Source organism: Dama dama, chromosome 14 (genome assembly GCF_033118175.1).
Source record: "Dama dama isolate Ldn47 chromosome 14, ASM3311817v1, whole genome shotgun sequence".
Lineage (NCBI taxonomy): Eukaryota > Metazoa > Chordata > Mammalia > Artiodactyla > Cervidae > Dama > Dama dama.
Genome location: NC_083694.1, coordinates 32,691,168 through 32,718,928, shown reverse-complemented (window position 1 = coordinate 32,718,928; position 27,761 = coordinate 32,691,168). Strand labels below are relative to the sequence as shown.

The window sequence follows — 27,761 nt, the reverse complement described above, 5'->3', positions numbered from 1 at the left end:
AAACTTCACCAACATCACACAAAGGTTTCAGCTCAAAGGTTTCAATGATGGCTCATAATATGCTAGCATAGAGTAGACAGCCAAACAGAGACTGTTGGAAGCTACCAACTTGATCTGCTGTTATCTTTATTACATAAGTGGTTATGTTTCTCACTGAGCCCTCAAATACCAGCCTGTTTACATTGAGGATGCCTGCTAAGACAAAATGGCATTCAGTTGCCAGTCTGGTTGTTGAGTTACGGGTACAATCTGATTTTATTTTTTTCCAATAAAAATCTTTCAACAAAATAGGCTGTAGGAAATCAAACTGTACAAGCATCACATCATCACCACCATGTGAAAAACACTGCGGGGAACAATGCTGCATGGGCTAAAAGTAGAATCTACCAGCTCGACACTTCCATTAAATGGTTTGAAATCCCTTTCACAGTAATGAAAAGCATACCCACTCAGGCCTAAGAAATTAGTTATAAGAATGTAATTTCATTTTTTCATCACAATGCTTCTACAACTTTTGAAAATTGAGATACAATTGACATATTAACATTAGAATTTTGTTTTAATTATGCTTTTAAATGCCATCTATGCTATCCTCTAAATACCACTGGGCAGTTGGTGTTACTATTTTTCCAAGAATACATATCAAGGGTAAGTATCCATTGTTTTTTAAAGATATTTGATAGAATACTACTTACAGACAAGATGCTTTAAGTAGTGGGTCTTCGTAATTCTGTATACATGTGTGTGTACTTAGTTGCTCAGTCATGTCTGACTCTGACCCCATGGACTGTAGCCCACCAGGTTCCTCTGTCCATGGAATTCTACAGGCAAGAATACTCAAGTGGGCTGCTGTGCCCTCCTCCAGGGAATCTTCCCAACCCAGGGATTGAACCCAAGACTCTATACATGTAGGAGGGGGAAAAAAAAAACCAAACTGCTCCAACTCCCTACATTAATTGAGGTTGGGTCTATTTTAAATGAAGCCTTCAGTTTCAAGCTTAAATCAACTTAACCTGGATCTCCCTAGAATTGCTAATTCAAAATTCCCTGAGGTTAAAGCTACCTGTGGAAAAATCCTCCCACTGTTGCAGAGAGATAATGGGCAAGACTCTCTTTCATGACAGCCTCCCTTTCTTTCCAAACTTCCTGCTTGCACCCCTTGTCCTTCCTAATCTAATCCATGTCCTGTAGTTTTTGACTCATGGTCTTTTCAGTCTTTCTATGATAATTCAAATAAGAATAGGAGGTGTGTGTGTAGCTGTGCAATTAGCACATAGGTATATGTCTTAATTTTGTTAATCTAGCCTGTTACCATATATATGTATATAAATATTCTATATATATGCATGCACATGCACACACACACATACACTCACATTCTCACTTATGAGGGCAGAAGCTTGGTCAGCTTATGCTCCCAAATTACAAGAAAATAAAAGATGTTTGAAGACATAACTTGGGAATGAGTTCACAGGTACTTTTTTAACTATAGGAAAATTTGTTTAAAACAACACCAACTAAAAAAATGAAAACTCTAAAAATTCATATGCATCTTACAAAACATCTGAAATGGTAAACACCCATACACAAAAATCACAGATTCAACTATGTCAACTAAGATAAAAGAAAAATAAGTCTGTTTTCCTTTTGATTTTATACAATTTAGTGATTTTATTTGACACTTAAGATCCATTTTGGACCTAGTATGTCCTGGGGTTTTATACACTGACCAAACTGCTCTGCTAGAGATAGTCAAGTTCAATGGCAATTTTCTTTCACATTTATCCATTTTTGTTTAAGAAATATAAGGAGTCTGTATCACTTTTTATTTTATATGACATAATCATTTTTATTATAAATTTATTTAAATCACTTTGGACCCAGCATGTCCTTCGGTTTTACCCACTCATCAAACTGCTCTGCAGTAAGATAGCCAAGTTCAATAGCAGTTGCCTTTAAGGTTGATCCATTTTTGTGTGCAGTCTTAGCAATCTTGGCGGCTTTGTCATACCCTGAAGAAAAATTAAAAGGTGACACAGGAGTTAGTAGTGAAACTTGGGTTTTCTAAAGTGAGAGGTAATCATTATCATTTATTTGATGCTATCAACCTCTTAAGTAAACATTTTTTAATCTTAAAAATACTTAGCAGTGGGTTATCTTGATAGCTGTCATTTCTTAAACAGAATAAAACCTTTCTTTACTTTTCTTAAGAACACGTACCTAACATTCTATAAGATGTGACCCTAAATTGAAATGTTCATTAATCCAGATATTTTCAGAAGGGGAAAAATATATACACATAGACATCTCTCTACACACACACACACACACACACACACACACACGTGGCACCAAGACATTAAAAACATGTATCTGGGTAGTATAAATGTGCTGTTTCAACAGTATGTTTAACCCAAAATAATTATCTTTCTACAAAGCATGAATAAGCTCAAGGCTGCAGCAGTATGAAAAATACAGGACTGCATGACCAGGAACTGTGGTAAAGGTAAAGGGCTCTAAGAGGGAAAAGAGAGGAGAGTCCTCTCACAATGAGGGAGGAGCAGGCAGGGCTCTGAGGAGAGACACACCTTCAGAGCTTCCAACATTCTTTCTGTTCTGCACTCTTTTCAGACATTACTCAGTACAAGTAGGGAAGTTTCAGTACAAACATATACTTGAGCAAGAGATCACAGGTCTACTGTTTACATCAAAGTTATTTGCTTTTAAAATTAATAAAGATAGAAGCAGGGTAATTCTGGTTATCTTGATTTAATGTAATTTCTTAAAAAGGAAAAAAACCAGAAAGAGAAATTAACAAAAATGAAACCAAGGAAGGAGAAAAAAAAACAAGATTAGAGGGGTATGAACAAAGAGAAGTCTGCAATGATTATCCACTAAGTAAGATGTGCAGCCAAATAAATAAATGTTTTTTAAAAATGTTATGTGTCATGTGCAATTATTAACCACCTACAAAATGTTATGTGTCATGTGTGATTATCAACCACATATAAGATGTTACGCATAGTATCAATTAATCTACCTATAAAACATTAAGGACATAGTTAATATAAAATTAACATTGAATGCTAAACATGTTGAAATGGGTATTTACTGATCAAACTAACTTCAAAAGAATTCTCATGTTAAACCTTTGGGGTTAATATTAGACATTCCATACTTTAACATTAATAATGACATTAAAGTCTATGCATCATGCTAACCCTTTCAGTTTTCATTCAAGTCCCAAAAACATGACTACCGATCACCTGTTACACATAATGAGCACAATCAGAACCCATGATGTGGATGGAGTTGTAAGGCTCATGCTTTGTCACCAGTCAGGTGTGCTTTTTTTGCCCACTTATCCTTGAACAGCCTTTACCTCACATTAAACTGACTCTAAGAAAGCTATCAATCATTCTGCTTTAGGAGTATCTTTAATTTAAACATTTTAGTAACAAATTCTGGAGTATAAACATGATGAAACATTTCTCCCATGAGCCTTTGGGTTCCTCTGTACATCTCTCCAGCTGAATGCTGAGGTACAATCATTTCAAAAGAATCCAGTATTAATGCCAATTTTCATACTATTCCAAAAACAGACAGCATATTGGGCTCACAGCTAACTGAAGCAGTCATGAGCTCTAACTTTATAAGACTGAAATTATAGCTTGACATGAAGCCAAGAATATAAAATCAGCCTTGAAAGTATAGGATTACTGAAGACTATTTTAAAACAGTAATCATATCACACCAAAAGACTGCATCATAACTTGTTCTAATGTACAAAACCAAAGAGTACATTAATAACTTCAGCTCAGCAGTAAAGAAATGGTGAGAAAAGGCTTTTAACACATTAAAACATAAAGCAATGAGTGCCTCAAAATCTATGAGTTAAAATATTGTATTTAACAGAGATCATTATGGTCGATATATAATCCAAGTTAACAAGTTTGAATCTATATAATGAAATATTTATAAATCTGGAAAAGGCTTGCAACACAAAAGCCACAGTTTTAGACAAAATATTTCCCCCCTTTCCTTATAAGAAATGCATACACAACCCTTTTTTAAAAATTTAATCCATTTCTGAGTTGAATAAAACAACAACAAAAAAGTATAGTAGCATCTAGAGAAGGTAGAAAAATGAGTTCATTCAGTGTTGTTAGTCAGCAAGTCCCAACAAGCGATCTTACTGAGGACATTTAGTATCTGAATTTAATGTCCCATAGTATCTAAATTCTATTAAGATTAAAATAAGCTTTAAATTCTACTTCTGAACTTGCCACATTTCAAATAAAATGAAGTATAATCAATCAAGTTTTTGAAAGAAATATTACACCATAAAGGTTATAAATAATACATATATAGCATCTTTCAACACAATTCCAAATGTCTTAAGACAATGTTCAAAAGAAATTTGTTGTTCACTAACACTGATCCAGTAGTCTTAGTCTTTTAAAACTTTCTCAGCTTTTAAACCGTGTATTCAAAATGACACTATTCTTCTTTAAACACATACCTATGTGAGGATTAAGAGCTGTCACCAACATTAGAGACTCATTCATCAGCTTGCTAATCCTTTCTGTGTTGGCCTGGATTCCCACCACGCAGTTTTCTGTGAAGGAAACTGATGCATCTCCCAGCAGTCGGGCTGAGTGTAACACATTTTTAATCTGAGAGAGAGACAGACTTATTAAGCCTAGCTTTTTTCTTTGTCCAATAACGTATTTGCTGGTTCATAAATGAATATAGCTCAATTAATATATAGCACTCTTACAAGCTACAAGGAATCATACCCCCAAAAATATGAAACTATAAACATTTGAGGACAGAGAAGTGCTCTTTTAAGAGGTGAAAAGGCATAAACACAAATAACTAAAGCACGATATAGTGTGTGGTATTATAAAATATAGGGATGAAATGTTAAAGAACACAGAGGAAGAAAAACAAATTCCAGTTGTAGGAGTGGATGAAGATCTATTTGATGGAGAGAACTGAAACAGCCGCAGATGGAAACAGAATCTCCCAAGCAAAGAAAGAAACAAAGATGCAGAGGCTAGAAAGCTCAGCCTGTGTGTGAGGCCGTCAGTGAAGCCAGGGCTTCTCTGTTCTTAACGATCAGCAAGTTTTTTCACACTTCATAAAACAAATATTCCATGGTCACTTGAAAATAACCTTGCACACAATATTTTAACAGTATTAAGTCAATTAGTTTGTCTTAGCATTTTTTTGTGACCTTTCCAACATATATTAAAATAAATATATATCCACATCCTAATCTCTCTGGTCTAAAATCCCAGGGTCTAAAAACAGAACTTCCAAACTGGACTCTAGAAGACACAGAACTTCCAAGGTTTAATTTGATCCTAACAACTTTATTATATGGTAAATGTTGATTATCTCGACTTACTTTCTATTAAAAACAAAATAGATCTTTTAAAAAAAAAAGTGCAAGACATTTAATGTTATGCACATATATCTGCCAGGCAGCTGGTGTTAACTGTTTAGAATCTGACCTGAAAGCAAAAGCTTTTTGATATGAGACGTGCTTTGGTCTGTCTTCTATTTTCCACTAGAATGCACACTGCTGCTGCTGCTGTGCACATTACGTAAGGGCAAAAACATCTGTTTTGTTCATTGCTCTAGGACAGTGCCTGACATAGACTAGTACTCAACCAATATTTAATGAATACAGTGAATGAATAAACTTAATATTTGTCATTTGCATGTTCTTATCAAATTAAAATCAGACTTTACACCAGATACAAACTGGAAATAAGCCATTAATATATATTTAGATATAACACTGCACACAAATAAAGGACTCTAAATGATAATAGTTCCATTATCAGAAGTTGGGGAAACTGGATAAAAGATGCCATTTTGCTCCATCTTCACAAAGATGAAGGAAAAAGAACAGACTGAGCAGACACGATGTTTCCAAGGCATGTGGAAGAGGAAAACCGATGAAAGCCTTGAGAAAGAAAGGGACGAGAGCTAGAGAGAAATTACTGAATAAACCAAGGACAAAAGTGTTTCAAGGGACGAGCCTAGGTCAGATGGCAGTTAAGAGCCGTGGCATGTCTGTTGGACTCAACTGTGCTACAAGAACAATTCAAATACAAGTGCAAGTGTGGAAGCCAAAGTGCAGTGCATATGCAAGTGAGAGTGGGCATTCCTTTAAAACGGCTAAATGTGGAGAGGAAGAAAGCAGCAGTATGAGAAGGAGACAGGATGGAGGCAGTTTCTTTCTTTCCTCTGTATTAACTGAGGAACTAGAACTTATTTCTAGCAGTTGGCATCCCCAGTGGCTAGGAACAAGAAAGAAACCTATACCCCACTTCCAGAATTTTTCTTCCTATTATAAAAGCAAACCATCTAGCAAACTTAAGCTAAAAGTCACCTAATTAAATATCCAGGATTAATCCTCTAACATTAATATATGCTTGACTTCCAATTGCTACTCATGTTATCTTAGTACCTAATGAACTTGAAGAAATCTTTATGAAAGACAAAAACCAAGACAACTAGCTTTGGGTCAAAGACATTAAAAATCAAAAACTTACCATCATTGGCTTGAAAACATTCAACTCAAAATGTCCATTGCTTCCTCCAACAGTAACAGCGACATGATTCCCCATGACTTGGGCTGCAACCATGGTCATTGCTTCACACTGGGTGGGGTTCACCTTTCCTTCAAGAAAACCACCAAAGATACCACATCAAACACACCGATGGCTTCAAGTATGAGTTAAAAGAAAAGAAGGAAAGACAAAGCAAGACATATAATAAAGGAAGGCCCCAATCGTATCTGCGTAGCCTCCCATACCTAACTGGCCAAAGTGCAAAGCAAAGAATGACATAAGAGACATGTGATATAATTCTTTTTATTCAACCTGTTAAGATCACTTTAACAGCCTGTTCTAGAATACTACCTGCTTTGGATTGTGAAAGACAGAACTATTTACACATTTTCTAATGTGGAAATCAAAATACACAATACTAACTAAAACTGTTTTATCCTATCTTGTTGGTGATGCTCCCAGATGTTCTGATCAAAGGTAGCCCTAAACATATTCTGAAACAAGTGTGCAACACATGTCCCCATCTACTTACAGATCATGTTAAACGAAAGAAGACATGCTTTGTAGATGAGAATGCCTGGGTTCTAATCAAGTTCTAGCTCTAACATTTACCAGCTATGCGATGATTATTGTTGTTTAGTTACCAAGTCATGTCAAACTAGTTGCAACCCCACAGGCTACAGTCCACCAGGGTCATCTATCCATGGTATTTTCCAGGCAAGAATACTGAAGTGGGTGGCCATTTTCTTCTCCAGGGGATCTTTCTGACCCAGGGATCAAACCTGCATCTCCTGCTTGGCAGGTGGATTCTTTACCACTGAGCCACCTGGGAAGCCAGCTGCATGATTACCTGGCATGATACTGCTTCCTGGTTCATTTTCAGGCAAAATCAGTTCTCCCAGTCCCGAGCGAGGACCAGAACCCAAAAAACGAATATCATTTGCGATCTTCATCAGACTGCAAGCAGTAGTATTCATGGCTCCACTGAGTTCAACCAAAGCATCATGAGCAGCCAGAGCTTCAAACTTATTTGGAGCTGTGACAAAAGGTAAGCCTGAAGAAAAAAATCAATAACCTGTATGAGTTAACAGGTAAAACTAAACATTTTTCTAATATCAGCAAGTTAAACAGAAACTGTCTGTATATGAACATAAGCAAAAACAGAATAAAAATTCAACTTCAGAAAGAAATGCTTAAGACTCAAGCTTTCTCTACATTTCTTCAAGATGTCCTGAGGAGTAGAAGGAATCTAATGATACTAGCACATTTAAAAGATAAAACAAGTACAATAAATGTTGAAAGAAATATAAAATACTAAATGAAAAAGCATTCTGCTGATGCAAACACATGTGTATGATGTCGTGAGTAAAGATGAAAAGTAGGTAAAATTCACTCTGCTCAATTCCAAATTCCTTTCCTAGTGCAATTTTCCCCCCATTTTAGGCATCCTATTCTCTTCTCTGGGCTTCTCAGGTGGCGCTAGTGGTAAAAACACGCCTGCCAATGCAGGAGATGTAAGAACCGCAGATTTGATCCCAGGGTCAAGAAGATCCCCTGGAGGAAGGCATGGCAAACCACTCCAGTATTCTTGCCTGGGAAATCCCACAGACAGAGAAGCCTGGTGGGCTGGAGTCCACGGACTCGCAAAAGACACAACTGAAGCGGCTGAGCACACATGCATTCTCTTCTCTAGCCAGGACCTACAAGCTCATCTGAGAGATTAGGAAGTCAAAATGAACTAGACATTCTCAGTCGCTCCCATGTTCAAATTTTTAAAGATCTACATATTCTAGACCCCATATTACAATTCTCACTGATTGAAGTTTAATTAAAAGTCAAATCTCTGCTAGTAAGCAATAATAAGAAATGTAATATTATCTGTGCTCTAACTCTGTTAAGATTTGCATGTTAATAAGAGTTTTCTGGAGACAATAGGTCTAGTAACAGTTACCATTATTGAGACCTTCAAAAAGGTCATTAATTCAAAGAAATGTCACAGTATGCCATAGGGAAAAAAGAAATTAAGCCAGTCAATCTCTAACATATTTGTCATTCAAATGAATTTCTCACCAATCATTTGATTCTTCCTGCTTTGAAAATGAGTATTCAAAACAGCTTTGGTGGTGATTTAGTTGCTAAGTCATGTGACTCTTGTGACCCTATGGACTGTAACCCACCAGGATCCTCTGTCCATGGGATTTCCCAGGCAAGATTACTGGAGTGGGTTGCCACTTCCTTCTCCAGGAGATCTTCCCAACCCAGGAATCAAACCCAGGTCTCCTACATTGCAGGCAGGTTCTTTACCAACTGAGCCACCATGGAAGCCTAAAACAGCTTTAAATGGAAAATAATTGAATACTACCAGATAGTAAATGAAGTTAGCACTAACAGATTTTAAAAATTACATGCTGTATGAACTTACAGATGGAAAACTTTTAAAAAGTACAAGGATTAATATCACAACTTCTAAAACAGACACAAAGTAGATATCTGATGGGGAAGTATTATTTCTAACTTTAAATCTGTAAGAATTCAAAGCAGAAACACCCAGAAAAACACAGACTGGTCTAATGGTAATGAGTAGTAAAGCCATGTTATCACCTACCTGTGAGCGCAGCCACTTTTGCAGCAACCTTTTCTGCAAAGCCAATTCTAGTATTTAAACCAGTGCCAACAGCAGTGCCCCCAGCAGCGAGCTCATAAATTCTTGGCATGGCAGCTTTTATTCTTGTTGTTGCATATTTCACTTGTTGAACATAACCGCTAAATTCCTGAAAAAAGAAAGAAATTAAGGTGAGAGTATACAATTTCCTAATGGCATGTTAAGTCACTCTAACTGCATTAAATAGAAGTTTTTAAAAAACACATCTCAGGCACAAAATTAGAAGCTACTCAAGTGGTAATAATATTAATTTCTATGACAAGCAATGTACAAGGGTAAAAGGGCATTTATAAGCCCATCAGGTAGGCAATGCCACTGATAACAACATGCAACCTACTTATAAACTACTCTTTTAACAGAAAACAAAGAAAACCAACACAGGAAATAAACGTAAAAAAAAAAAAAAACAACTTTATTAGATTAAATTATTGGTTTATTTGAAAATGATTTATTTTGTTGGTGTATCTCAAATAACTTGAAGAAAGAAAAAAACTGAATCTCTGCAAGAAAAATGCAAACATAGAAATATCCATCTGTACCACTACAATATTGTAATTAGCCTCCAACTAATAAAAATAATTGGGAGGAAAAAAAAAGAAGTATCCTCCATACAATTTCAGTTAAAAAACCTGACGTGGAATTTGAGGGTTATTTTAAAGGGTCTCAAGAAGCTAAGTGACTTACTGGACAGCCTAAGAAGGTAACAGGGTAGAGGAAGACTCTGGGTAGCTTCATGATGCATTTTAATTCTGCTATGAATGCCACACTGCTTCCCAAAGTACAAGATATTTTAAGTAAAGTAACCACAGAAATCATCATGTTTAGAACACAGCAAGGGCCCTATGAAGAACTATGCGAGGACAGAGGGCATAAACTAGAACTCAACTGAGCAAGCCAGGATATATGGTTACACTCAATCTATCTTTTCTTTCCCCTGTCTAAAAACACTGAAAAACCATGAATACTTTGATTGGTACTGAGATTTCACACATTTTTTTAGAAGATACAACTCCTTTCCATCTGATCTAATATCACTTACATATATACCAGGTGGATTCACTTAAGGAATATATTTTTATTGGAGAAAAAATTACACTAAAAAAACTCAAAAGACAATTTCAATAAAAGCAAGTATAAATGCCTCTGGTAAGATAAACAGAAAAATGTTGTTTTCTGTCACAAAGAATGATGATTTTACATAGGAAGCTGAGTCATGGCCCAAATGGACTTTAGCATATAATGGTTTTCCTACATGTAACATACACAAAAAATAGGAAAAAAAACTAGAAACCAGAGGGATACTCAAAAGTTTCAAAAACAGATACTGTATCTCCTTAGAACTTACGTGTGGTACTAAGAGCCAATGATGTAAAGAGAAATAAGATACAGCTTAAGGAGCAACTTAATTTAGTAAGCTTAATTTAGTCACATCATCTGTACTTCAATTAATCATTTCCAGTTTTCCTCATTCCTGCTGTCATAAACTTAAGGTAAATGATGTTTTTTTTCCAGTGTTTGCTATAAGATGAACAAAACTACAAATGAAGTATTTCCAAATAACCAGCAGCCAAACTCTCACACTAACCTGAATTTCTACAAAAATACTGTTACTGATACTTGATATAGAATTTGTGTATGTCCTACCTCAAAGTGGAGTGAGCTTACTGAGACAAAACCTGTTCCTTGTATTTCCTCTGCAATGTGTACTATTAGATATTCTTTAAAGTATCACTGAAAGTGAAAGTGAAGTCACTCAGTAGTCTCCGACTCTGCAATCCCATGGACTGTAGCCTACCAGGCTTCTCCATCCATTGGATTTTCCAGGCAAGAGTACCAGAGTGGGTTGCCATTTCCTTCTCCAAGGGATCTTCCTGACCCAGGGATCAAACCCGGGTCTCCTGCATTGCAGGCAGATGCTTTACCCTCTGAGCTATCATAAAGAAACGTAAAAATGCTTTCTGTATTTTGGAAAAGAGTAATACCTCTTTTACTTGTGGCCAAAACATTTAACCACTTTAAAATTAATTTTTAAAGAACTTACTAATTTAGAATAAGAGAGACAAAGGAAGAAATTATGATAATGATACTGATGAAGATGATGACAGCTAACACCAATATGTGCTTACAATGTGTCAGAAATAGTTCTAAGTATTCTACATGAATTAGCTTATTTGAACCTCATAACTATTTTACGAAAGAGATATTATTTTCTTTGTTTTACAGCTAGAAAAACTGACGCAGAGAAAAGCTAAGCTTCCTAAGGTCCAACAGCTTGCATATAGCAAATCTAAGATTTAAACTCAAGTGGACTGATGTGGAGTCTGGCTCATAACCAGTATGTCCTGCTCTTCTCCTGAGTGGATGCCAATAAAAATCACTGACAGGTTAATGCAGAATCATCTCTGTTGCTGAACTTAACTGTTATAAGCTTGGCAATTTAAACCAGTGTGATTTAGAGGGTAATATATAGGCCATATGCACCAAGCCCACAACAGAACCAAATTTAATCACACTCAATATACCTGCCCGAGAGTAAGTGGAACAGCATCCTGCGTATGAGTACGCCCAATTTTGATGATCTGGTCAAACTCTTTGGATTTTGCTTCGAGAGCATCATGCAGCTTCTGTAGTCCTGGGAGCAGCACTTCATGAACTTCTATTGCAGCAGCAATGTGCATTGCTGTGGGAAAAGTATCATTTGAGCTCTGTCGGAAAGTTTTCAAAAGAAACAGAAAATGTTAAATCATAGGCAAAAAAACCAAACTTGAATGTCTCAGTTAAAAATCTCACTAAGTGACTACTCAAAACTTGGCATATTTAGTACTCAATTATACTTATGTGTGCCAAGTCACTTAGGATCAAATAAGAAGCAACCTGATCTCCTTTGTAGAAGGTATTTAGGACTGTATTACACAGACCACCTACAATGAATGTATTACATATTACTGTATCTACCTGCTAATAAATAACAGCAAGACACAAAGAAATACACCTAGCAGATGTAAGGATAGCAGTAACAAAACATCTTACAGTTAAATAAATAGCACATACAGTCTTCCACAAACATTTCTTCCTTCACTAAACTTGAGGAAAATTCTGTGAGGTAGGTCACCACTTTAAAAATAGAACAGAATCTGTCAAAGAAATTATGTGCCATGCCGAAGTATTTAGAGTTGGCAGAACTGGGACCTGACCAGGTAGTCTAAACGCCGTGCTCTTGTATCAAATGTAAACCTGTACTTTTAAATTACGATGTTATCTTTAACTACACCTCAGTCCTCTACCTGACCATATACACTAGGTTATTCTGAAGTAGACTTCAGACTTCAGTATACATAAAAGATAAACTCATATTTAAATGCAAGTCCTAGGTTTGCAAAATCCTTACCACCATGCATTTATGTGAAAAAAAATTAATAAACTTCCTTATACTTTAAACTACACTCAGTACCCATATCCTGATTTTTAAATATCACTTCCCAATTAGATCCTCCAAAAGGTCTTTGGAAAAATGACTGCTTAGGGGGACAGAGAGCCTGATGAACTATGGATGGAGGTTTGTGACATTGTACAGGAGACAGGGATCCAGACCATCCCCATGGAAAAGAAATGCAAAAAGGCAAAATGGTTGTCTGAGAAGGCCTTACAAATAGCTGTGAAATGAAGAGAAGCAAAAAGCAAAGGAGAAAAGGAAAGATATTCCCATTTGAATGCAGAGTTCCAAAGAATAGCCAGGAGAGATAAGAAAGCCTTCCTCAGCGATCAATGCAAAGAAATAGAGGAAAACAACAGAATGGGAAAGACTAGAGCTCTCTTCAAGAAAATAAGAGATACCAAGGGAACATTTCACGCAAAGATGGGTTCAATAAAGTACAGAAATGGCATGGACCTAACAGAAGCAGAAGATATTAAGAAGAGGTGGCAAGAATACACAGAAGAACTGTACAAAAAAGATCTTCACGACCCAGATAATCACAATGGTGTGATCACTCACCTAGAGCCAGACATCCTGGAATGTGAAGTCAGGTGGGCCTTAGAAAGCATCACTACGAACAAAGCTAGTGGAGGTGATGGAATTCCAGTTGAGCTATTTCAAATCCTGAAAGATGATGCTGTGAAAGTGCTGCACTCAATATGCCAGCAAATTTGGAAAACTCAGCAGTGGCCACAGGACTGGAAAAGGTCAGTTTTCATTCCAATCCCTAAGAAAGGCAATCCCAAAGAATGCTCAAACTACCGCACAATTGCACTCATCTCACACTCTAGTAAGGTAATGCTCAAAATTTTCCAAGCCAGGCTTCAGCAATATGTGAACCGAGAACTTCCAGATGTTCAAGCTGGTTTTAGAAAAGGCAGAGGAACCAGAGATCAAATTGCCAACATCCGCTGGATCATCGAAAAAGCAAGAGAGTTCCAGAAAAACATCTATTTCTGCTTTATTGACTATGCCAAAGCCTTCGACTGTGTGGATCACAATAAACTGTGGAAAATTCTGAAAGAGATGGGAATACCAGACCACCTGACCTGCCTCTTGAGAAACCTGTATGCAGGTGAGGAAGCAATAGTTAGAACTGGACATGGAACAATAGACTGGTTCCAAATAGGAAAAGGAGTACATCAAGGCTGTATATTGTCACACTGCTTATTTAACTTATATGCAGAGTACATCATGAGAAACGCTGGGCTGGAAGAAGCACAGCTGGAATCAAGATTGCCAGGAGAAATATCAATAACCTCAGATATGCAGATGACACCACCCTTATGGCAGAAAGTGAAGAGGAACTAAAAAGCCTCTTGATGAAAGTGAAAAGAGGAGAGTGAAAAAGCTGGCTTAAAGCTTAACATTCAGAAAACTAAGATCATGGCATCTGGTCCCATCACCTCATGGCAAACAGATGGGGAGAGAGTGGAAACAGTGTCAGACTTTATTTTTCTGGGCTCCAAAATCACTGCAGATGGTGACTGCAGGCATGAAATTAAAAGACGCTTACTCCTTGGAAGGAAAGTCATGACCAACCTAGATAGCATATTAAAAAGCAAAGACATTACTTTGCCAACAAACGTCCGTCTAGTCAAGGCTATGGTTTTTCCAGTGGTCGTGTATGGATGTGAGAGTTGGGCTGTGAAGAAAGCTGAGTGCTGAAAAATTGATGCTTTTGAACTATGGTGTTGGAGAAGACTCTTGAGAGTCCCTTGGACTACAAGGAGATCCAACCAGTCCATCCTAAAGGTAATCAGTCCTGGGTGTTCACTGGAAGGACTGATGCTGAAGCTGAAACTTCGGTACTTTGGCCACCTGATGCGAAGAGTTGACTCACTGGAAAAGACCCTGATGCTGGGAGGGAATGGGGGCAGGAGGAGAAGGGGCCGACAGAGGATGAGATGGCTGGATGGCATCACCGACTCGATGGACATGAGTTTGAGTAAACTCCGCAAGTTGGTGATGGACAGGGAGGCCTGGTGTGCTGCGATTCATGGGGTCGTGAAGAGTCGGGCACAACTGAGCGACTGAACTGAACTGAACTGAACTGAGGGGGGTTAAGTGAAAGTGAAAGTGAAGTCACTCAGTCGGGTGCGACTCTTTGCGACCCCGTGGACTGTAGCCTACCAGGCTCCTCCGTCCAAGGGATTCTCCAGTCAAGAATACTAGATTGGGTTGCCATAAATTATATGATGATAAGCCTGGAGCATCTTGTAGTGGAAAAAATAAGTGCCTTAAAAAAAAAAAAGGGATGGTGGCATGTCCAAAGGACACAGGAGCCAACATGCTGTGGCTTTATGGAACGATATGAGTAGCAATATAAAGAACAAAAATACTGGATTATAACCTTAAGCAAAAATATTAATGAATTCATGCTTACACACATAAATGATTAAATAAATAAATAAATGTGAGGGGAGAGAGAAGACAAATATTCCCTACAGAAAAATTTCAATTAATAAATGGATAAAGAAAGGGGGGAAAAGAAAATTACTACTAAAACATCACAGCAGTAATTGCTAGTGGCAAGATCCTCTGATGAATGTTAAAAATTAATAGGCAAAAGTTTAGGGAGAAAGAGGCTGTTTCCATAGCCTCAAAGTTCTCTACTAATTTCGTGGTTATTTTAATACGTGTCCAAAAATTTCTTGACATTCCTCCCTGTATGAAATAGAGCTTACATGCAGTAGCTGGATTATAGGCTATTGGAAAATGAAGACACCATCTTAACCAAGTGATTCGAGTTAACATCACCAGTACCAACTTGTGTTATTATCATGTACCCCTGATGTGATGCAAGAAGAGCCCTTCATTTCTTAACAATCTTCCCCAATATCCACAGTCTCAGCCTAATCATGAGAAAACAACAGACAAACCTATACTGAGGGACATTTCATGAAATATCTGACGACTGCTTTCAAAAGTCACAAAGACAAAAGACAAACTCTCAGATTAGAGGAGACTAAGGGGATGTGACGACAATACAATGTGGAGCATGGACTGGATCCTGGTTAAAAGTAGAAGGACATAAATAGAAAACTAATAAAGCCTGCTTAAGAGTATTGTACCAATCTCAATTGCTTCGTGTGACAAATGTACCAGGGTTATGTAAAATATTTATTAAAGTTAGTTGGGTGAAGGGTACATAGAAACTCTGAAATATCTTTGCAATTCTTATAAATAATTTTATATTCCAAAAGAAAGAGTTTTTAAAATATAAATCAATGAAAATATACACATATACTAAATTCAAGTATCCTAAAAGTGATTTTTTCCCCTAAAGGTGCTTTTCATGAAATTCAAGACATAGACTCAAGATTCCTAAAATAAATAAGAAGAACATAAAAGAAGTCCTTTCCATTAAAGAATATAAGCAGAATTAATCCTCCCTGTCAAAATTTAATGCTTGTTTTACAAGAAAAATCTCAGGATTCTTTTCAGTTTATACAAGGAAAAGAAGAAGTCGTATACTGACCTGGCTTTTATTAACGTGATCGTTGGGATGTACAGGTTTCTTGCTTCCAAGTTCACCTCCCAGAATTTCAATTGCTCGATTGCTAATGACTTCATTTACATTCATATTTGTCTGGGTTCCTGATCCAGTCTGCCATACCACGAGTGGAAAATGATCATTTAATTTACCTTCAGCTACCTGCAGAACAAAATGTTTTAAAAAATAAGAAAAATTCTATATTCATTAAGCTGTTTGAATCAAATGATTGTCGGCATCGTTTATAGTACTATTTTAAAAACACTCACTTTTTCATGTGCTACTATAGTTCCTGGTTGTCCAGCAAATTGAAGCTTCTGCAGTCTAACCACTGCTACTTTAAAAGTGAAAGATAATCTATTGTGAATGGTATAAAAATTTCACTGATTCCAAATGAAAACTGAATCAAAGATATCTTTCTTCTATTTCTCCAACTGCCCTCTGTAATATTCAGACAGGGCCACTTGCTAATGCTGGCAAATGTGTTAAGTCTCTAAATAAATTTACTGTTGGTACTCAACAGGAATATCCAACAGATGTTATAGCCAGAGTCAGCATTATAATCAACAAGTGACTTAACAGTGTGAGTTCACTAGTAGCTACTGCATCCCACAAATGTCCCATGAGTAGCAACCTCCAAGCATAGACATAAGCATGTCTAGATTTGTCTCTATTTTTGTCATATTTTTGTATTCTGAGTTAATTTTTTAATTTTAAGTTCTCTGGGAGAGTGAGTACTTAACTTCATCTTCTGGAATGATTTTAGTTTTAAGCTAAGAAAATCAGCGTCATTAGAAATCTATTACCTTAAAAAACTGGTTCATTTAAAAGTAAAACTTTTTTCCTAACTGAATAAAAATAATAGGTGATTAGTGTAAAAAATTCTGAGAACTAAGAAAAGTATAATAGTCATCATAGTTCTACCCTCAGAAATAAAGATGATTAGAACTTTGGCATCTAGTCTCTACTTCAAGTGATGGGAGTATATATGCAGAAAAACGTATTTTCTATTCACTTTTTCTAAACAAAATTGGGATCATAAAATACATGCATTTTGCAATCTTTCCTCCCCACTTCTTATATGGTAGGCTTTGTTCTATGACATTCTTTAAAAAACTCAATTTCTATGGCTTCACAATCTAACTTGTTTAAACAGCTGCTGTAATAAATAGTACTGCAATGAACATTATATCTAGAGCTTTTAAACTGTTATCTCTGCTTATCTTTAATTGTACACGAAATTATGTTATTGGTGGAAGAGTGAAATTACATGAAATCAAATACATAAGCTCAGAGAGTGCCTCTTCAAAAACTTATCTTTAAACTATATAAATTACAAGGAAAAGTAAAGAGAATTAGAAATGAAAGGTATCAAATCATCCAGAAAATTTGCCACAATATATATTTGAAGCATCATATTAATATCCTCACCAAACAATTAACATTGTCATCCTATGCTAAAACACAGTAACTCAAGAATTCAGCGCCCCTTTCCTCAGGCCAGAGCTTATCATTATCCGGAAGATAATAGGGATCTAATGCCAATAAGTAAACACTCTTATCACCTCTTACCTCATCTGCTGCCTTCATTATTGCATTAGCAATCTTTGGATCAAGACCATAATCTTGGTTTACTTCAGCAGCTGCTCGCTTCAAGATGCCAAATGCTTTAATAACTGGGATCTAAAATTTTTAATCAGAAAAATATCTCAATTTGCAATTTAAGTGTGAAAATTTAAGATTACTATCTTATGCAGATACAAACATTGTACAGAAAACAATAACCTACATAATATTATGACACTAAAATGTTTAGGATATAGAGAAAGATTAAACATAGGCAAATAAAAACCAAGAACCATCATTTATCTATTTGTATAGGCAACCAAACAAAAGCAAATACAATGACTTTTCACAGATATGTATGTATGCCTTGCACACACATACACACATATTCACACAGATGTACAATATACTATTTGTACAATATACTATTTGTACAATATACCATTTGTCCTATTTTTTATAAGATATTACAACACACGTGATTTTACGTCACATATTTAAAAACAAACGATACTCAACCATTTCACCAGCCTACACCATTACTTCCTGGAGAAAGAAATGGCAACCCACTCCAGTATTCCTGCCTGGAGAAGTCCACGGACAGAGGAGCCTGGTTGGCTACAGTCCATAGGGTCACAAAGAGTCAGACACGACTGAGCAGCTTTCACTCATACCATTATTGGGCTTCCCTGGTGGCTCGGCAGTAAAGAACCCACCTGCCAATACAGGGGCTTCAATCCTTGTTTTGGGAAATCCCCTGGAGAAGGGAATGGCTGCCCACTCCAGTATTCTTACCTGAAAAATCCCATGGACAGAGAAGCCTGGTGGGCTACAATCCATGGGGTCTCAAAAAGAGTTGGACACCACTTAGCGACTGAACAACAACATTATTTCCCCTCACTGGATTCCATGCTACATAGTAAATTTTTCCTTCTCTTTAGAAAAGAATAAAATAACAAGTAAAATAAAGGTAGCAAAACGGTGCTGTGAAGACTGGAGAGCCACATGCAAAAGAATGAGAATGGACCACCATCTCACTCCACACACAGACGTGAACTCAAAAGAGATTAAAGGCTTGAATGTCAGACATGAAACCAGAAAACTCTTGAAGACAGAGGTGGCAAGCTTCTTGATATCAGTCTCAGCAATGATTTTCTGGAGGAGTCCAAAAGAAAAAGCAACAAAAGCAAAAATAAACAAACTGGACTATGTCAAACTAAAAAGCCTCTTCACAGTGAACCGTCAAGAGAATGAAAATGCGGTGGCTGGAGGATGTGAGGGGTGGGGGGCCACACGTAGGGCCTGGGCGTTGGTGAGGGACCAGGAACCAGAATGCCACGGGGCACCATCCCCCTCTTCCCCCATCTGTTTCAGAGTATTTCCTGCTAAATCCAGGAAATTAAAATTAAAACATTACAGGTGTTTTACCCAAATGAAATGGAGATATATGGCACATAGGATTACACATGAAAACAAATGAGAATTCCATTTTCTACAGGAACACTGCAGTGGGTTAAACCAATGCTGAAGTCACAACCAAATGCCAATCAACTCTGGCTGCCAAAATGGAATGACTGACCCCACAGTGTTTGTGGACGCATAAAAATAAAACAAAGTCACAGTACAGAGTTTCACTGTGCACTACTAAAACAAAATGGTAAATATATGACTGGAGATGAAAGGGTCGCATTATTCTTTACTCAGATTAGCAGTCCGTGAATTTTTTTTGGTTTTGTTTTCCTAAGGACCTCAGGTACAAAGAGTCTGCTTTATATTTTACGAGGTTCAGAAAATTATTCCAGATGAAGCCAAATATGTAAAAATTGATAACCATGTATCCATCTTTCACAGACACCTGTCCAGATCTAAACAACTGCTCTGTCTCTAGTATGGTGGTGGCGGCAGCAATCACGCCAACCCAGAACCACACATCTTGCTAGTTGAAGCAGGAAAATCAAAACATCAGCCATGCTTACTCCAATTAATATTGGTTAAGACTGGTCTTTTTAACCCCAGGAGTTGAACTATATGAGAATATTTAGGATCAGCTGCTATGTTCTCTCTCTCCCAACCACGTAGTCTGGCCCTCACCATTAGACTGGCTATGGGTTGACAATTACAGAGATATTTTTCTAAGAAGATTCCACTGCCTCTTGGAAAGGTGTATGAACCTGTCAAGATTCAGTCTTGAAGTCTTAGTAATGAGCTAAAATATGGAAGTTAAAATTATTGTTTAGATAAAAAGTATATTTAAAAGATAAAGGTAGCAGTCTCTCACCAGATGAGGCCTGGGGACTTCTAGGCTTACTAGCCTATCCTGCATTCTTGTGCTGACTATTTTTCATACTCTAGTTGGGCTCCAGTAGGATATGTAATATACTTCATCAATTCTTTTCATACTTTTAACATCTCTGAAATCAAGACGTATCTTCAAATCAATGACACGACACAACTTTAACTGGCAGACTTTTTCTTTCTTAGTAGTACAATCAGGTCTAACTGAAGATTAGTTCTAATGTAAGGGTTTAATGAAATACAGTTTTCATATATATTTGTAAGAAATATTTGTTTTCATACAAATAAAGTTTTCTCATCATTAAATCATTCATGTATCACTGAATAAATACTTATATATTGTTATATGCCAGACATCATGACAAATAGTATTTTTATGAATTAGTATACACTTTTTTTACAAACTGAAGCCAAGATAGAAAGTATAATATTAAAGAAAAATTGGATGGGAGGGGAGTTTGGGGGAGAATGGATACACGTATGTGTATGGCTAAGACCCTTTGCTCTTCACCTGAAACTATCACAGCATTCTTTATTAATCATATTAATGTATTAATCTTTATTCATCTTTAATTAATCATATAAATATATTGCAGCTATACCACAATACAAAATAAAAAGTTTTTTTAAAAAGTTTACTTTTAAATCAGTTTCTTAAAAGCTTTACATCAATTAAAAAGAATCAAAATTTAAAATGTTTACAAACTACAACATTCTAGTAAAAATATGAAAAAATCCAAGCAAGAATGAAAGACAAATCAATTAGTTCTATCAACTAAAAAATCCAAAAGACTCAAAGTCATAGCTCAAAACACTAGCATACTAAACCTGAAAAAGTTTAACGAGAGAGAAACACTTTATTACTCACAAAGCTAGTTCTCAAAATGACTTTACATTTTAATTCCATAAAATATTTACAAGGTAGGGTGACTCATAATATTGAATAATGCCTAGTTCATCTAAAATAAGTCAACATTTCCACAAAAGCCACTTACTGGCATTCGTTCTGTCATGCCTCCAATCTTAAAGTTCATTGTAGATCTCACAGTCTGGGCACCATAATACTTATCATTTGGGACCTTGAGTTCACCAAAGGTATCATATTCTATCCGAAAAGAATTTTGGCTTGCCTAAAAATAAAGATAAGACACTGTTACAGCTTGAAGAGAAAACAAGTATGAGGAGAAATAACATCATATACAGGAAATACACAGGAAATTATTGGAAATAATTGGAAATTATTTAATATTAGAAATATAAATTTAATTTATAATTCCAAAATAATTGGAAATATATGTTTCCAATATACAGGAAACATCATATCTGGGAAAAGAAATCCTTAAGTACCACAAAAAAATTCCACTTTGATTCTCATTGTTCTCCCCCACTTCCAGTTTTTTTCTTGAAAATTTTAGTCACACAAATTAATACAGATGTTAACGATGGATTCTAGGATTCATATACTATGCACATGATAAATACAAAGAAAGCCTTTGAAGTCAAAAGAGCAATCTTTTCCAATTCAGGAATATGCCTATTATTGGTCAAGCTTTGATCTACTATTTTACTAGGAACTCTGGAAAATAACCTAAGAACAATACTTTAATATTATCATATTTAACCAAAGCTCAACCATTGTCTACAAATATTATGCATGAGAGAGAGCTTAGTGCAACATGAAATATTCCAGGCTTTGCAGTGAGATGGCCCACCACCTGGTAGCTGTGTCATCTTCAGCAAGGCAGCTTTTCTCATCTATAATTACAGTAAATGGTGTAATTTACAGAGACATGGGCCAGATTAGTTCCTAACCTTTTTCAGGGTACTGGAACCTTTTGAAAATATGAGGAAAGCTATGATCATCTCTCTAGAAAAATTGACATAAATATATGTAAAATCTTACATACAATTTTAAGGAGTTTATACCTTGAGGTCAACTCATTCCCCAGCAAACAAACCCATGACCCCAAATCCCTTTTATGGAGAACCTAAGGTTCTACCAAGTACATCAACTTATACTAATTAAAAAATCAAAAATAGACATTTGGAATCTACATATATTTATTTTAAAGAGAGTTCAAAGAGATACTCAGAATTTTAATTAATGTTCACCTTGCATTAATTATAAAATAAACATGATCAGATGATTCAAAAGATTTAAAAACACCTAGCAAAGTAATCTTATTCTAGTAAATAGTCCTCTGAATAGGAAAAAATTAATTTTGTAGTTTCCCTTGGGACTAGAAAGATGGAACAACAACAACAAAAAACTTTATATGTTGTAAAACTTTTTAAATTGTATGAAAAGAAAAATATTCTTGTATCTAGTTAGAAATATAGGAGTATGATCAACGAGGTACATTTTTTTCTTCTGCCTACAAGTCTGCAGAGGAGAGCAGTGGTTAAGGTGGCAGAGTAGGAAGACTCTGAGCTCATTTCCTCTCATGGGCACACCAAAATGACGATTATTTACAGAGCAATGATTGATGAGTAAAGCTGAAAAATTAGCAGAAAATAGCTTCTACAACTGTAAATATATAGGTACCATGGCAAAATAGGTAGGAGGAGTGAAGACATAGTAAAGTCAAGACCTATACTCCCCTGGGGGTGGTGACCCACAAACTGGAGGATAATTACAATTGCAGAGATTCTCCCCCAGGAGAAAGAGGTCCAGGTCCAGTGTCAGGGTCCCTAGCCTTGAGGTCCTGCACTGAGAAGAGCCCCTTGAAACTTTGGCTTTGGAGGCCACAGGCCTCACTTTTGGCCAGAGGTCTGTGGGAAATAGAAACTCCACTCCTAAAGGGTGCACACAAAATTTCACCCTCTGGGACCCAGGGCCAAAGCAGTAATTTGAAAAGAACCTGGCTCTTTACAATGACCTACAGAAGAAAAAACCTTTATATTATACATAAACACACATGTATATACACACAAGCCTGAAACAAAAGTTTTGCGAAACAATCTATCCTGCTCTCGTATTTTCTATTCTATGCTATTCAGTCAAAAAACCAATGCTGTTAACTGTCCACTACATTGATTTCTCCACCCACTGAGTCCACCTGAAGTTTGAAAAACCTTCTTACATTATCTCTTCCCAGTGGCTTAGGCAAGAAGGGGAGGACTGCTCAACTAAATTAATGAAAAAAATTATCAGTGCTTTTGATGAAAAAGTGAGGTCATGATGGCATCTATTAAATATAAATAAGTTTTTAATTCTTATAATCCATTATTATAAAAAATTGTGTGTTTTTTTAAAAATCATGTCTTTATATCCCATAATTCAGAGAGCAGAATTTCTGGGAGAAGTTTAAAGAGTCTAACCAGCTAGGCATAGGGCAGGCACAAACTGCAATTTCCCAGTGTCCTGGGAGATGCATCTTTATTCACAATTGCTTCCCCTCCTGGAGAAGCATGAAAGGATAACTTGGCCAGTGTGCACTGCAGTGTGATTGCTATTTGGTCCTAGAAATAACAAGTACTATTACCATCCACTAACCTCAGTAACCTGGAATTGATGAGCATGCTATCTAAATCAGAGTCTCAGTTCAGTTCAGTTGCTCAGCCATGTCTGACTCTTTGTGATCCCATGGACTGCAGCATGCCAGGCTTCCCTGTCCATCACCAGCTCCTGGAGCTTGCTCAAACTCATGTCCATCAAGTCAGTGATGCCATCCAACAATCTCATCCTCTGTCATCCCCTTCTCCTTCTGCCTTCAATCTTTCCCAGCATTTGGGTCTTTTCCAATGAGTCAGGAGGCCAAAGTACTAGAGTTTCAGCTTGAGAATCAGTCCTTCCAATGAATATTCTGGACTGATTGCCTTTAGGATTGACTGGTTGGATCTCCTTGCAATCCAAGGGACTCTCAAGAGTCTTCTCCAACACCACAGTTCGAAAGCATCAACTCTTCAGCACTCAGCTTTATGGTCCAACTCTCACATCCATATATGACTACTGGAAAAACCATAGCTTTGACTAGACAGGCCTTTGTCAGGAAAGTAATGTCTCTGTTTCTTAATATGCTATCTAGGTTTGTCATAGCTTTTCTCCCAATGAGCAAGCATCTTTTAATTTCATGGCTGCAGTCATAACCTGCAGTGATTTTGGAGCCCCAAAAAATAAAGACAGTCACAGTTTCCATTGTTTCCCCACCTATTTGCCATGACGTGATGGGACCGGATACCATGATCTTTGTTTTTGAATGTTGAGTTTTAAGCCAGCTTTTTCACTCTCCTTTTCACCTCATCAACAGACTCTTTAGTTCTTCTTTGCTTTCTGGCATAAGGGTGGTGTCTTCTGCATATCTGAAGTTATTCATATTTCTCCCTGCAACCTTAATTCCAGCTTGTGCTTCATCCAGCCAAGCATTTCTCATGATGTACTCTGCAGAGCAGTTAAATAAGCAGGGTGACAATATACAGCCCTGATGTACTCCTTTCCCAATTTGGAACTAGTCCATTGTTCCATGTCTGGTTCTAACTGTTGCTTCTTGACCTGCACACAGGTTTCTCAGGAAGCAGGTAAGGTGTTCTGGTATTCCCATCTCTTTAAGAATTTGCCACAATTGTGATCTGCATAGTCAATAAAGCAGAAATAGATGTTTTTCTGGAACTCTCTTGCTTTTTTCTGTGATCCAACAGATGTTGGCAGTTTGATCTCTGGTTCCTCTGCCTTTTCTAAACCCAGCTTGAACATCTGAAAGTTCCCAGTTCACATACTGCTGAAGCATGGCTTGGAGAATTATCAGGGTCTAAAGAGTCTGCTGCTGCTCCTGGTTAAGTCACTTCAGTCGTGTCCAACTCTGTGCAACCCCATTGCCGGCAGCCCACCAGGCTCCCCTGTCCCTGGGATTCTCCAGGAAGGAACACTGGAGTGGGTTGCCATTTCCTTCTCCAAGGCATGAAAGTGAAAAGTGAAAGTGAAGTCACTCAGTTGTGTCTGACTCTTAGCAACCCCATGGACTGCAGCCTACTAGGCTCCTTGGTCCATGGGATTTCCAGGCAAGAGTACTGGAGTGGGGTGCCATTGCCTTCTCCTCTGAAGAGTCTAAAGGCTAGTAAAAAGGTACAGGCCTTAGGCCTATAATATATCCCCATGCATGTGTAAGCTAACCATTAACTAAACCATGATATCTCTTAAAGAAAATGTAAAATGCCTTTCACATTCTCAGCCTTAGGTGGTTTCAAAGAATATTTCAGAATTCAAGAAAATCCAAACCATTTCTTAAGCAGAAAGACTATCTCAAGAGGTTAAAAATCCCAAATGTGACTTCACTGTGTTTGGGTTTCCAGTTTCTCTAAAAAGACTTTTTAAAGTCTTTCAGTTCCCAAAGTACAGGGTGACCACCAAGTCTTAAAATATTGACAAATATGTAATAAATGGCTTATTGATACTGTACTGCAATATAGAATAAGATATTATCCATGTTTTCAGACTTTATGGCCATCTTGAAGATAAAGTAACTTTAAAAAATGTAGAACTTCTTTGTCTACCATGCTACCAAGGCAGTATCATATAGCAGGTCTCCAGTGTGTATTCGCTATTTTTCTCCTCAGTATCACATTTTAATTAACTGTGCATGACTTCTTTGCTTATTTATTAATAACTGTTTTATCTACTTAACATGCCTTAGTAGTCCCTAAGGTCTTCCCAGGTGGCGCAGTGGTAAAGAATCTGCCTGCCAATGCAGGAGATATGAGTTTGACTCCTGGGTTGGGAAGATCCCTGGAAAAGGGGATGGCAATTCCCACAGACACAGGAGCCTGGCAGGCTGCCGTCCATGGGGTTGCAAAGAGCTGGACACAACTGAGCAGGGATGCACGCACGCAAGTAGTCTAAACTCTGTGCCCACAGTGACTGTTTCACACACAGGGAGTATTCAACATAATCTTCCTATCTGATGAATTTGTATTCTTAACTGAGATGAAAGGTAATTTAGGGCATTTAGGGTTATTTGAAGTTCTTTTTGTAAAAAGTTTATTGAGGTATAACTGATTTATAGTATTGTGTTAAAAATCTTCTGTACAGCAAACTGACTCAGTTAGACATATATATTTTTTCATATTCTTTTACATTATGGTTTGTCACTGGGTATTGAATATAGTTTATTTCTTAACACTAGCAACAAGAAAAACTTAGATCAACTTGGAGAATTTGGAGGTGAGAAGATTAGAGGGCAAAAGATGTACATAGAACTATGGGGAAAAAAGTATCTACCCTCACCTGATGTTAGCTGACACTACAACACTAAAAGCAAGATAGTGCTTTTTTTTTTTTTTTTGACATTGACAGCAGGATAGATTCAGTTCTTCAGTCTTTCATTCCTTTTTTACAAAACACTAAGTAAGTGAAAAATAACTTTTTAAAAGGCTTTAAAGTGCACTAAAATTATTCGAGCAGGGAGTTGCAGAAATATAAAGCATCCTTGATTTCTAGTTTCAGATATAGTGATGTCATCAAATTATCTTAAAATGTATAGTCCAGAAAATGTCTTGGGCCTTTGAAATCCCGTAGATGGAAGCATTCATTTAATAAAGCACTCACCATGTCCCAAATTCAAAGTATTTCCACAGGGACAACATTGCTGAGTATCTGTAATTATTTTCATGTATTATGTATTACATAATATACACAATACTGTATTACAGTATTACCTGACCAAAATCCCAACTCTGAGTAACAGAATAGGGTCTGAAGTCACATCTCTCTGAATAAAAGCTCAAATCACAAATCAGAGTGAATACGGCAAAATAGTAAGCCTTCCTAAACTAGCATTTATCTCTCAAACTTTTCCTGATAATACACATGGGAGCATACCTATTCAATGTTTACTAAAGCCCAAATTTCCAAAGGTTACTTTCTAAAGTGAAAAGGGGCTCGTGTAAGTTGGGGTATCCAACCTGAAACTGGACGTTTAATGCCTTGGGGGGCGTGCTGATTTAACTGCCAATTAAAAGTGCTGATTCAGCAATAGTTAGGTTCCCATGCAATTTCCTCCAACTTACTTTACTACATTCTGCCCGTTTCATATTTCCGGGTTTTACAAAAGTTACGTGGGGAAAAACAGTCTCACAAACTAAATGGCCTATTTCATCAGAAGTAAAACCTCTTAGGTTCACGAGACCCTTCCAACTACGCCTGGAAACCGACTAGCAGCACAGCTGTGACCCCAGAAGCTAGCTCCGAGGGGCTGGATTCTACCGGGCCCACCAAGGGCAGGGGCAGAGCTGCCCCTTCCCGACACTGTCCCACCGCGTGGCCGCCCCCTCCTCACACCGTCCACCTCAGCATCCTCGCAAGGGCAGTCGCCGCAGAAGTGAGCGCGGTAGGGGCAGGGTCTGGGAGGCCCGGCGTGACTCTAGCCCACAGCTGCAGTCCCTCCCGAGCGCTCCTCCAGCCGAGGAAGCGCCCCGGGGCCAACACACGGGCCAGTATCAAGACCCTAGGGCCGGCGGGCGGGAGGCCTGAAGGTCACCGCGGGGCGGCCGGGACGGTCGGGCAGCACGAGCTCACCATTCGAGCGGAGTTCGGAGGCCGGAGCAGGAGGACTGCCGGGCCACCCGGGCCAAGGCCAGGGCTGGGGGCGGAACCTGGATTCCGCGAGAGTAAACGCGAACGCGCGAGGAGCCGGAGCGCGCGATCCATAGCGCCGCGGCCTGGGTAGAGCTTCCGGGCGTTATGGC

At 37.5% G+C, this 27,761-nt stretch overlaps 1 protein-coding gene across 2 annotated transcripts; it reads right to left on the bottom strand.

Annotated features, from left to right (window-relative positions):
- Nucleotides 1–1,639: 1,639 nt before the first annotated feature.
- On the bottom strand, nucleotides 1,640–27,761 carry FH (fumarate hydratase). 2 transcript variants are annotated; one of them, XM_061160266.1, is made up of 10 exons: nucleotides 27,592–27,761; nucleotides 21,077–21,211; nucleotides 17,793–17,903; nucleotides 16,206–16,382; nucleotides 11,772–11,954; nucleotides 9,193–9,358; nucleotides 7,438–7,641; nucleotides 6,570–6,697; nucleotides 4,523–4,676; nucleotides 1,640–2,012 (listed from the first exon to the last, which is right to left on the bottom strand). In XM_061160266.1, the coding sequence occupies exons 1-10, from the start codon at nucleotides 27,721–27,723 to the stop codon at nucleotides 1,870–1,872; spliced, it is 1,533 nt and encodes a 510-aa protein (XP_061016249.1). In that variant the 5' UTR covers nucleotides 27,724–27,761; the 3' UTR covers nucleotides 1,640–1,869. The 2 variants fall into 2 exon arrangements, with proteins under 2 accessions (XP_061016249.1, XP_061016250.1); XM_061160267.1 differs by lacking the exons at nucleotides 21,077–21,211; nucleotides 27,592–27,761 and adding an exon at nucleotides 20,065–20,198.